This window comes from Sus scrofa, chromosome X, assembly GCF_000003025.6.
Source record: "Sus scrofa isolate TJ Tabasco breed Duroc chromosome X, Sscrofa11.1, whole genome shotgun sequence".
Classification (NCBI taxonomy): domain Eukaryota; kingdom Metazoa; phylum Chordata; class Mammalia; order Artiodactyla; family Suidae; genus Sus; species Sus scrofa.
This window is the reverse complement of record NC_010461.5, coordinates 98,710,599-98,723,458: the sequence shown is the minus strand read 5'-3', so window position 1 is coordinate 98,723,458 and position 12,860 is coordinate 98,710,599. Positions and strand designations below refer to the sequence as shown.

General features: G+C 40.9%; 1 protein-coding gene across 2 annotated transcripts in view; it reads left to right on the top strand.

Annotated features, from left to right (window-relative positions):
* The window catches only part of CUL4B (cullin 4B), a 61,638-nt gene that overhangs the window by 7,124 nt on the left and 41,654 nt on the right, over positions 1-12,860 (top strand). Inside the window, exon 2 of one of the 2 annotated variants that reach the window (XM_013986357.2) lies at positions 3,213-3,289. The exons of the other annotated variant lie outside the window; for it this stretch is intronic. Within the exon in view, the coding sequence (XP_013841811.2) occupies positions 3,229-3,289 (61 nt within the window). The 5' untranslated portion in view covers positions 3,213-3,228. The remainder of the gene's footprint in view (positions 1-3,212; positions 3,290-12,860) is intronic. 2 annotated transcript variants of the gene reach the window in all.

Here is a 12,860-nt window from a genome sequence, read left to right as displayed (position 1 = left end):
ATTGGCAGCCATGACCCTCAGAACAGAAAAACTGTGCACAAAAAGTTCCTTCTTTGGGTAAGTTGATTAGAAGAGGGCACTCATTTGGGTAGGCCAATTATAAAAATGTTTGCCTTTCTCTACTGACAGCAGCATCCCTGCATTAGGGCACAAGGCTTGTAGACTAGCAGAGTGTGGGCTAAATTTCATCCTCCCCATCCAATACACATACCGCCTCAGTGTACACCATTGTGCAGAGCATATCCTGCAGAACCATATATAGGTGAACAATAGCCTCTGCCAGTGCCCCTTACACCCAGAGACAAGGTCTCTACCCTCTGGGCTTCTTCCAATTCCATGCACAGGGCTGAAAGGTCAGGTTAAAGCTCAGAGAGACTGCTCAATTAGGCCTCCTATGACAGCAGCCTTTGCTCCCCACTACCCACTGTCCCAAGAGACAAGCCTCTGACCTCCCTGAGCCCTCGCAGAGCCAGCACTGCAGAGCAGCCAAGAGATCCTGTCTCCAACAATCAGAGAGCTCTGAATTTAAAGACTAGGCCCTCAGAGTTCCTGTTGTGGGTCAGCATTAACGAAACTCACTAGTATCCATGAGGATGTGGGTTCAATCCCTGGCCTCCCTCAGCAGGTTAAGGATCTGGCATTGCTGAGAGCTGTGGTGTAAGTTGCAGATGTGGCTCAGATCTGGCATTGCTGTGGCTGTGGCCAGCAGCTGCAGCTCTGATTTGACCTGCATTAGGCTGGGAACTTCCATATGCCACAGGGGAAGCCCTAAAACAAACAAATAAACAAAAACCTGAGGAGTCTGTGTAGAGGACATATGCTGCTTTGGTTTGCCCAGCATTCCTTCCTCCCTGCTTCTGGTAATAGCAATCTTCTTCCTTTGGAGACCTGCTCCCCCTTCACTGTTCTTTCAATATAGCCCAGGCGGGACCAGCAATGTCAGCACCTTGCCCCATTCCACCTCCACACACACAGCTGGGCACCTAACCTAGGATGGGCTAATCACAATATCACTGGACACTGTGGCAGCTCCAAGGGGTAGTAGACCTATGACCCAGGCCAGAGATATAAGACTTTCCTTGGAATATTTCAGATCAGAGGTAAAGAAGTAGCTTTCTCTTTTCTTTGGGTCTTGAACTGTAAGTGCACAACCCCAGAGTAGATGGTAGCGTCTCTCTACCATGTGGAAGAGTCTTAGAGAATGAGGTAATACCCAGAAGAAAGAGCCTGAAAAGACAGATGAAGAGATGAATGAGAACCTAGGTACTATTTGAGTCTCGGGATCCAGGTGTGTCTGAGATCTGCACTGCCCTGACCAGTTATAGAAACCAATAAACTCTATTTCCTCTTAAGCTTATTTGAGCTGGGTTTCCATCACTTGGAAATAAGACTCCTAACTAATAATACAAGCTGGATGTAAAATGAATGTACAGACTCCAAGAGCTTTCATTTTTCCACTTTTTGAAGTATTACAAAGTAGTTCCCTTTTATTTTCCAGAATTTATTATACAACTTTTTTTTAATTATAAAACTTTTTAAACATACAGAAAAGTTTAAGGAATTTCACAGTGAACACCAATATACCCACCAGGGAGATTTTTACAATTAACAGTTATTATTATATTCCACTAACTTTTCTTTTTTTCTGGCAATACTGGAAATAGAAACAGGAAAAAGAAGTATCCCACACACAATAGTGGAAAAAGATATGTGTGAAACGCCAACTGGTACAGACAAATAAGGGCTCCTCAAATTCTGCTCTCTCTAGACGAAGGGTCGGGAAAGGAGCAACCTAGCAAGACAGAAAATTTTAAATAACTGATGTACTCTAGCCCAAGGCCACAGAAAAACCGCACCCTGCCCGTCACCTGTGCCACCGTTGGCAGGCTATTTCGAGGCTGCCATCCCACTTCTTCAGCCCGCTCCCCTCAGTGGAGACCACGTGAGGAGCCTGGCACCCTTCCGCCCTCCACACTGGGATGGTGTCGGAGGAACCCTCCCCAAGGAAGGCCAGAACTTTCGCTACCACTCAGTGGTGTTAGCGCAGGTACTGTGCCAGTCTTGAAACAGAACAACCTTGGCTGACCCACCAATGTCCCATAGGTGGTATTATTAAAGAGAGAATAACCCAGACTTTAGGAAATATATCGACAGCAGATTGCTCTGATGGTTAGCTTTCACTTTTGGCGCCAACTTGGCCAGTTAGGTGAATGGGGTTTCTCCTAAAGGGATTGATCAGATGCGCTGTCAATCATCCTTGAAATCCGTTAATTTCACAGGAAATCCAACCTCGATGGGCGGGGCTTAGCTTGACGGTTGGTCGCTAGTCACTAGCGTGTTTACCGATCAGTTGTCTTCCGAGTCCTCAGGTTCGAGATCAAACTAGATAGACCAACAGTAAACAACCAATCCTGTTGATTTTTCTGTGACGGTGAGCTTAGCAGCCCCACTGAGATTCTGAAATGCAGGGAGGGTTTCCATTAAGAATTTACTGAATTTCCTGAACGTGGACCTGCTTTCCGCCAAGAGACACTAAGTGATGCCACATCTTAAGACAATTTTTAAATTATTCTTTATGTTGTACTTCCTTTCATTATTCCCAAACGTTCAGAAGAGGTATATTATAAGTTATAGCCTTTATTCACCTGCGATATGGAGAATTGAGGAGAAAGTATGTGAGAGTGAATTGATCTGTGGTGAAAACTGTGCCCGGCAAAGTGGTGACCACAGGAGGACCCCCAACAACCGTAGCTCCGTAGCCTGCTTAAGAGGCCAAAATAGAAGATAATTAGAAACAGGCTGAGATCACAAGTGAGATGGTTCTTTGGAGAACCCTCCAAAATAGCCTTAGGACAGTTGGAGTCTAGTCCTTGGCATTCGAGCCAGCGAGGGCTTAAGCCATCGTCATTTACAATAGGATTTGAAGGGCTGCATCAGACTTACAGTTTAAGATGTTAGTCTGAGCAAATGTGTTTTTGCCCCCGCCCCAATACCTTTAAGTAAAAGGAGAAAAAGAAATATAATAGACCTATAACTACAAGGGATAACAGAGAAGGGTGTGATTAGCATGCCGACATTGTGAGAATTTTCTTGAAGATTTATGAAACAAATAGGATAAAATTGGTTGGGAAACCAGAGCCAGTGACTCCATAACACCAGACAGATATGGGAGAGGGCAGCTGTGAAAGTGAATTCTCTGTTTTCTAACATAGCCCCCAAAGATAGACGATGTCACAGTCATCTGGATCAGGGGATGGGAGTGATGATGGAGCTGTCGAAGAAGGCACTGGTGAGTAAATGAACTAGTAAAACTTAAAGTCCAAATGATCATTGAATATATCTAGGGGAGTTCCTGTCATAGCACAGTGGAAACTAACCTAACTAGTATACATGAGGATGTGGGTTCGATCCCTGGCCTCGCTCAATGGGTTAAGGATCCAGGTTGCCATGAGCTGTGGTGTAGGTCACAGACACGACTCAGATCCGGAGTTGCTGTGGCTGTGGCATAGGCCTGCAGCTGTAGCTCCATTTTAATGCCTAGCCTGGGAAACTCCATATGCCTCGGGTGCAGCCCTAAAAAGACCAAAAATAAAAATAAAAAAAATAAAAAAAAGAACATATCTAGGAAAATACATCTAGGAGTAAATTATTAAATTATTCCTAAGGTCAAACATAATAAAACTACTAATAAAAAATCAAAGCAAGGTGGAAATCAGTTTCCAGACAGCGATCAGGAGATGGTGGTCAAGTGGGCCCTTCTGCATTTGCTTTATTATGGTTGTTTTGCAGTGAGCATGAACTCATATAATATTTTGTCCAAAAGTTTATATAGTTTGATAATATTTAGTGTTGCTAATGGTGTGGGCAACCAGTGGTCATTCTGAAGTTGGGTGTGTATGCACAATATTTCTTAAGGGTAATATGGCGATCTATCGAAATTTAAATATAGCTTCCCCTTGACCCAATTCTATTTCTAATATATCCTCACAAATACTTTAACACATGTACAGAGATCTATGTTACAGGATGTTCACTGCTGCAAGTTTGTAGTAGAAAAAATTGGGAGTAACCAAATGTCCCAAAATAGGGGAATGGTTAAATAAAAATGTGGTATGTCTTTATTATGAAATAGTATGCAGCCCTTAAAAAGAATTAGGCAGAGCTCTATGTACTATCATCAAAAGATCTCATATATTGGATTTAAAAAGCAAATTGTAAGAGTTCCCATTGTTGCTCAGCAGGTTACGAACCCAACTAGTATCCATGAGAATGTGGGTTCAATCCCCAGCCCTGCTCAGTGGGTTAATGATCCAGCATTACTGAAACCTGAGGTGTAGTTCATACATGCAACTTGGATCTGGCATTGCTGTTGCTATGGCATAGGCTGACAGCCGCAGCTCTGATTTGACCCCTAGAGTGGGAACTTCCATATGCCACAGATATGGCCCTAAAAAGAAAAAAAAAGCAAATTGTAGAGCTATATATACAGAAATGATAACATTTTAAAAAAAACACTGAAGCTTCCTATTTGCAAAGATACAAATATATATATATATATATAAATGGTGAGGAATGCTATGCACTAATCTTTTTTTTTTTTTTTTTTTTTTTTTTTTTGGTCTTTTTAGGACCGAACCACAGCATATGGAGGTTCCCAGGCTAGGGGTCAAATCAGAGCTGTAGCCAATGACCTACACCACAGCTACATCAATGCCAGATCTGAGCCTCATCTCCAACCTACACCACAGCTCATGGCAACACCAGATCATTAACCAACTGAGCAAGGCCAGAGATTGAACCTGCATCCTCGTGGATACTAGTCAGATTCGTTTCCACTGAGCCATGACGGGAACTCCCCTATGCACCAATCTTAACAATGAAGGGACACTTCCACTTTTTAATCCTATATTCTTTTATTTTGGTTTTGTATTTTTTTTCCAAAATGTGTTTGTGTGTCATTTGTGTAAGTAAACAAAACTGAAAGATAACCATTAATAGAATGTAAATAGTTTATAGAACTTCCCAGCCACTAATAGTTGAAAACAATGCAGATAGGAAATTCAGTCCGTCCAGCAAAAGTAAGGAAAGGGGAAAAAGAAACAATAAAAGTGTGTTTATTATACTTTTTTTAAAAGTGCCAGGAATATGGACATCCATATACAGTAGTCCTTGGGTATGCACAGGGAATTAGTTCCAGAACCACCCTCTTCCAGCAAACACCAAAATCCCCAGGTATTCTTGTCCCTTATGTAAAATGGCAGAGTGCAGTCCCTCTTATGTATCCACTGATGCAGAACTGGCCCATACAGAAGGCTAAATGTGCAATATACTATGCTGCTCTTAAAAATGGTGAGATAAGTCTATGAATAGTGACATGGAAAGATGTCCATGATATAATATTTAAGCAAAATAAATAAAGTCACAGGACAATTTGCACAGTATGAACTTCTTTTAGAAAAAGCAAAAACTCTATCTTGCTAAATATTTAGAAAAAGATCTTTAATTAACAAACACTAACTGAGGTTACCTTTGGGGATCAGGGGAAGGTATCACCTTATTTTGGAGTCAAAGTTTGTTCAGACCTGACATCTCTAAATGTACAACAGATCATATTACTTACTCCCTTCCCTGCTTGAAGCTGTTCAGTGGGTTGCCCATGACCTACTGGATCGAATCCAAACTCTGGAGCATGGCATACAAAGTTCGCCACTATCTGAACCCTGCCGATCTGTCTTTATCTCCTACCATCCGCCCTACAGGCCTATTGCACTGTCAGTCACACAGCATGGTCATGCTTGCATTTGTTTAAATGGGCCATGATTTTCATCGTACTTCCATGTCTTTGCATACACTGTTCCCTTTTTCAGGAAACTCATAGATTTCCAGATCTCGCCATCCTGAACTACAAAGCAAGTTCAGATTTGTGTAACTCATATACAAATAACAATTCTGAGCCCTCATCTGTGGACCATGGGAAGTCTGCTCTACCAGGTGGGAGGGCCGATACCCCCCCAGCTCCTGAGTAATTTCAGGGTGTCCATGAGAAATGCTTAAATGTTCCAAAAAATCAGTCCTCATTGTCATTTGCCTTCTTTGCCAACTATTCATTCTCCAAACTGCTATGCTCCAGCATTCAACAGGTCACCACTTGCTATCTTTATACTTTTAAAATCTTTTTATTATATAATTTTAATACATACAAAAGAATATATGTGACATGTAATTTATGGAGCATAATAATAAAACAAACATCCAAAAACCCACGATCAGCTTAAGAACTAGAACATTACCAATCCCTTTTGCATCTACCTAAATTGTCACCTCTTGCTTCTAGAGCAGTCCCCTATCATGGATTTTGTGTTTATTCCCTTTTATATTTTAAGTTTTCATATTACATATCCATAAGGTTTCCTTATTTTTGAGCTTTACAAAAATTATCAAATTGGGAGTTCCCATTGTGGTGCAGTGCAAATGAATCCGACTAGTGTCCATGAGGAAGCAGGATCAATCCCTGGTCGCAGACAAGGCTTGGATCTGGCATTGCTGTGGCTATGGTGTAGGCTGGCAGCTGCAGCTCTGATTCAACTCCTAGCCTGGAAACTTCCATAAGCCGCGAGTGCGGCCCTAAAAAGCAAAAAAAAAAAAAAAAAAAAAAAAAAAAAAAAAAAAAATCCAATTGTACGTATTCTTCTGTGATTTGCTTTTTTCATGTAACATTATTTCTGTGATTTATGCATGAAGCTGCCATTTAATTTTCAATGCCGTGGAGTATTTTCTTTTGTGAAAGTACCACAATTTATCTAGCCATTCTATCGAAGAATATTCTCTTGCCATTCTTTGAAGTCTATGTCAAAGGTGATGCAGACTAGGAACAGCAAATAGGGAGTTCCCTTCGTAGCTCAGTGATAAACAAATCCATGAGGTTGCAGGTTGGATCCCTGGCCTCACTAGTAGGTTAAGGTTCCGGGTTGCCATGAGCTGTGGTGTAGGTCACAGATGCAGCATGGGTCTGGCATTGCTGAGGCTGTGGCGTAGGCCAGCAGCTGTAGCTCCGATTCAACCCCCAGCCTGGGAACTTCCTTACGCCTCGGGTGCGGCCCTAAAAAGAAAAAAAAAAGAAAGAAAAAAGAAAATACTTCACATATTTTGAGTCACTTCCTCCTTTGTGCCACCACTAAACATTCTCCACATATCTCTTTTTAGCACTTAGTATATTCAAGGACAAGGGTCAGCAAATTTTTTTTTTTTCTGTAAAGAACTAGATAGGAAATATTTTGGGCTCTGTGGACCTTATAGTCTGTTTCAACTACTGTACTCTGTTGCTTTAGCACAAAAGCAGCCACAGAAAATATGTAGATGAATGAGTATGGCAGTGTTCCAATAAAACCTTCTTTATAAAGACAGGCAGTTGGCTGGGTTTGGTCCACTGGCTGTCATTTCCCAAACCCTGCTCTAGTTCATCTGAAGTCATGTAGCATTGTCCAGTATTGTGGTCAAACGTGCATCTGTATTATCTCATTATCTTATTTCCCATGCCTCATCACTCCCTCCTTCTGCCCTTTTGTGATTCTGAACTCCTATATCTACGGATGAGCCCAACTTGCAAGTCCAGTTCCTGAACCAATAATTTTTGTAAAAGCAAAAATTATTGTCAGTAGCCACAGCTCCAACAGCCAGTAGGATATAGAAGTAAGGCCTAGTGCTAAGAGGCCTAGGAATCGCTATACCAGATTTGAGACTGGGATGCTGCCTTCATTTCCCTCCTAAGCACTCCAGGGGTTCTGGTTAGGGCTGAAACTATTCCCTGAGAACTAGTCTCCTTACATTTTCCTGACTATGCCTTATTCTCTATCCCCTTCAGGATTTATTTTTTTATTTTTTTTTATTTTTTTTTTAGGGCTGCACCCACAGCATATGGAGGTTCCCAGGCTAGGGGTCGAATGGGAGCTGCAGCTGCCAGCCTACGCCACAACCACAGCAACATGGGGTCAGAGCGGCATCTTTGACCTACACCACAACTCTCAGCAATGCCAGATCCTTAACCCGCTGAGCAAGGCCAGGGATTGAACCTGCTACCTCGTGGTTCCTAGTTGGATTCGCTTCCACTGCGCCACTACGGGAACTTCTCTATCCCTTTCAGGATTTAAATGTGCTCCCTATTTTCCTTCTTTGTGTTCCCTGCTCCCTCCCGCTCACCTTGCTTGGCTAATTCTCACTTATCCTCTGGATTTAAATTTAATTACTTTCTCTGGAAGCTATTCTTAACTCCCCATCCCCACCCTTTCTCCACCCCACCACACCTCTACCTTCCTAGGCTGTGCAGGTGTCTCTCCTCTGGGTCCCTACACCAGCCTTTATCTGCTCTGTTCTGTAACTGTATGCCTCGCCCACTAGGCCAATTGAGAACTGTTTGAGGGCAAGGGTTGTCTTTGTACACTCAGTGACTGGATCATAACGGGTCCTCAGGCGAGGTGTGTTCAGTGTCTGCTTGGATTTGGCTAGAAGAAGCAGCTGGTTTCAACCTCCGGTGAAGATTAACCCCTGGCTGAGGGTCCAGCCGGGGAATGGACTAATTTCCTATAACCAAATTGCCACTGTCTCCTTGAATGTGCATTGCTTGCTGCTGTGTCCTGTGTGCTTGATGATGGCCTGAATGAAATCCAAGCTTGGTCTACTTTTGGGCCTGTGATTTGGCTCATCTCAATAAAGGAGTTGTTTTTTTATTCCTCATTTTTTTTTCTCCTGGTGAGTGGGGCTCTGAACATTTTTTCCTAACTTGTCTATTAGTTGAAACAATTTTGTGGCATGTCTCCTTACTAAATTGTAAACTATGGGAAGTACACTATTGAAATTAGAGAAAAGCTGGGTTTGGTTAAGTCTATGCTTTGTGATTTTGGCAAGTCATTTTAACCGCTTCTCTGAGTCTGTTTCTCATATGTAAAATGGGGATGGCACTTGACCTTTCTCACAGTATGGTTATGAGGATAAAATAAGATTGTATGTGAAAATGCTTTGAAAAACTGTAAAATCAACTGCAAATGGAATTTTGTATTAGTTCTGTATTCCCTTATGACATCTAGCACCATGCCTTGCCCAGAGTAGTTTGCTCAATACATTTTTGTTGAATGACCAAATGAATTGGCAAGAGAGATAATGTTATCTGTGGGAATAAAGGACATTTAATAGAATCAGGAAAAACAGATCATGTGGCAATAGAAACATCCATTTGGTGAGTGATAATTCAGAAGTTGGGCATTTATGGATGGCTCCAAACCCACATTCCCAATGTCCACTCATTGTTTTACTAATTTGAAAATTTAAAATTTTCTTTTAACATGATTTTGGCAGCTAAGATAAGTTGTCAAATTTGACTGGAACCTAAATATGCAGTCCTGTCAGGCCAGGTTGGCCCCAGGCAATACTGTGAGGTCAGCAAAATGTACTCTCAGAAAGCTTTCCTCCCTTGATGGTACCCCCCCCCCAGTACATTACCTACTCCTACTTATTTTTACCTCCAGGCACTTAGGACTTTTATATTATCCTTTGTTTCCAAGAAGCATTCACTCTAAAGGGTCAGGACTAAGTCTCCCTGGCTAATCTGCATTTGGAAAAAAAAAAAAGGATTCCTAGAGAAAGCAGTTATTTTTATCAAAAGGAATGAATAAATAATTGTGAAATTTCAGGTATTAAAATGAGTACAAAGATTTATCAGCTCATTCAGATCACAGTGGTACTATTTCACCTACAGCTGTGTTCATGTAGAGTCACCCAGAGAGCTTCTTAAAAAGTGATCATTGAGGCCCTATTCACTGAGATTCTAATTCAGTTGGACTAGGTTCAGACTTGGGCAAAGGTGTTTTGTTTTGTTTTTTACATCTCCCCAGGCAGTTCTGTTGTACAGAGTTGGGACGCTCTGATTGGCCCTGTTCTTGAGAAAAATAAAAGCCAAATGCCATTGGAAGATCAAACCTTAAAGCAGGGTTGGAGTGGAAAGACTGTCAGTCATTGATAAAGTGAACATAAGGTTAAAATGAGCCCAGGAACTCCATAATGAGCAAGTTCTTGGTAGCACCAAAGGAAGAAGTTATCTGACTGATCTGTCCCCGACTCCCAAACCTCCAAAGGAAACGGCCTGGCCCTAACTGTTAGCCCTTAAATTTATTTTCCAGATGGTTCACAAGTATGACAGTAGATAAAATCTGAGATGAGGGGATAAGTACTCTAATGGTTAAGTACCTAAATCAGTAAATCTTCAGTTGATGAGATAACTACATAGAAGATACATGATTTTGTTAAAAACATGAGATCTGTGTCATTTATTTACATTTTACTAAACACCATACGTTCAGCATTTGTTACTAAGTTTCTTGTTTTATAAAGCAACTCCAGGATGGGCATATTGTATAGCTGGATCATCTTTGCTTAAGCTCTGGCCTCCTCAGTCATCCCCTCAAAGGCCCTTGCAGCTCATAGCATAACAAAGCCCTTATTATGATGCAATGTTTACTGTGTCACCACTGCTAGATTTGACTCCTCTATATCCCTGCTTCAGAGATGGTCCTTCAGAAAAGTGGATAGAGAATATGAACCATCTTTTACCCAGCAGTTGTCTTTTCTGGACACATTCTTAAACAATGCTTGCTGCAGAAATATCTTCCTAAGCAAACAATAGCACCTATTTTTAAGGAAATTCCTACCCATGGATAACAAGGCTTCCAGGAGTGACTATTCACTGACAAGCCTCTCCTCAGAGATGTCTGGAGAAGACCCCAAACCACGCACCCTGGGGAATCCCCATGATCAAAAAAAGGAAACAGGTTAAAAACTCTCTGCCTTTTTAGAGAGATGCCTACAGAAATAGGGGAATGAACATTAGTCCCCTATATTTGTATTTCTTCCTTTATGCATATATTTACCTTCATAAATAGCTACAGATTTATTTATTTACTTGATTAAAAGGTTAATAATAACTATACCTCAGCTGACAGCACTGTAAAGTTTAATGAGTGTTTCTAAGGTATGACGAACTGACAAGATGAAAGATTCTATATATGTTTATGTTAAGTGCCCAATCAGGTTTAGTCTGATAATGGCCATAATTGTATGGTGTCCTACATTGCACGACTTGATTATTGTGGCTTCATTGAGTTAACCTTGAAAAATGTATTTTAATGTTAAGAATGTCTTTAATGTTGGTTGGCAAGTATTTGGGTATAAATACTTGTTTTAGCTAGCCCATTTAATTGATTCTTGATGTAAAAGATGTTTTACAAAGCAGTGTGGGTTTTTCTTCTTAAATTGGTTAAATTTCCAAAGAGACAAAGCTCTTGCCTTCATACATCATATAGTAATATCTAAGTTGGTTTGTGCCACAAGATATAAATATTGTTTTAAAAATTACTTAAATTACATATTCATATTAAGATGTGCTACACAGGAGGTCCCGTCATGGCCCAGTGGAAACCAATCTGACTAGGATCCATGAGGACGCAGGTTCCATCCCTGGCCTCATTCAGTGGGTTAAGGATCAGGCATTGCCTTAAGCTGTGGTGTAGGCCGAAGACAGGGCTCAGATCTGGCATTGCTGTGGCTGTGGTGTAGGCCAGCAGCTACAGCTCTGATTCGACCCCTAGCCTGGGAACCTCCATATGCTGCAGTTGTGGCCCTAAAAAGAAAAAAAAAAAAAAAGATATGCTACATATGTGAGGATTGACCTTTGCAGAAAATAAAGAGGTCATTAAATGTCGAAAAGAAGATTTTTATTAATAACTAAGAAAAAAAAGAAAAATATTTTCTTACAAAATTCACTTAAGGATATTTCAATGGAAAACTCAAATAGTAGGTTAGGCTACCGGGTCATTCAAAGTGAGCTCAAGAGCCAAGGATCTGTGCTTTCAGAACTAATATGTAATGCGGAAGACTGAAAGGCTCAGATAACCTTGTCAGATTGGGAGCTATTATTATTAGCATGAAGTTGAATATTAACTGGACTCAGTTCTCCTGTATGTTAATATAAAAGTTTATCTTTGTATGGTATTAATATAGTAATTTAAAAAATAAACAGTACTTCCATACACCCTTCTAAGCAATATAATTACATAAATTGGAACAAGGCCCACTTTTTTTGGTCTTGAAGAGCCCCTGGTTAAAAATGCAAATGGTCCCTGGAAAGGGTACCACTTTGGGCCATTATTAGCTGGCCCATCCATATACCCTTCTAAGGATATAACTACATGAAATAAAAAAACCCTTATCATTAAATCCTGAAAATTAGCTAGTTAATCCTCCCTTATGAAAACATGGCATTATTTTATTCTCATTTAATGAAACATTCAACTCAATAAGTATTTACTCTGCATTTACACAGTTGTTCAGCACTGGGTGAAATGTGGGACACAATAAAGGAGGGTTTAATATTTTAGGACACCTTATCTGGCCTTAAGAGTTTACAGTCTTGGGAGTTCCTGCGTGGCTCAGTGGCTTAAGTACCGGCATTGTCATGGCAGTAGCTTGGGCCACTGGGGTGCAGCCAAAAAAAAAAAAAGAGTTTATAGTCTCATTTAGGGCAGGAAGAACAACATGGTACATTCAAAACAGATAGGAGTCCATCTTTCCCCTTTGAGGCTTCTCTCTTCTCTGGGCCTAAGTTCCATGAGGGCCTTGCTTTCAGCCTGTTGTCATCAAACAGCACAGTACTGATAGTGGCCCTAAGTGGTACCTCTTCTATGGGGATTTTGCTTTTTAATCAAGGACTTTTCAAGACAATAAAAAATAAAAAGTGGACCTATGTAACAAAATTAGAAAACTGATATATTCTTAGGGTTCTGATTTGTCTATCTCAAACTGATATATTCTTAGGG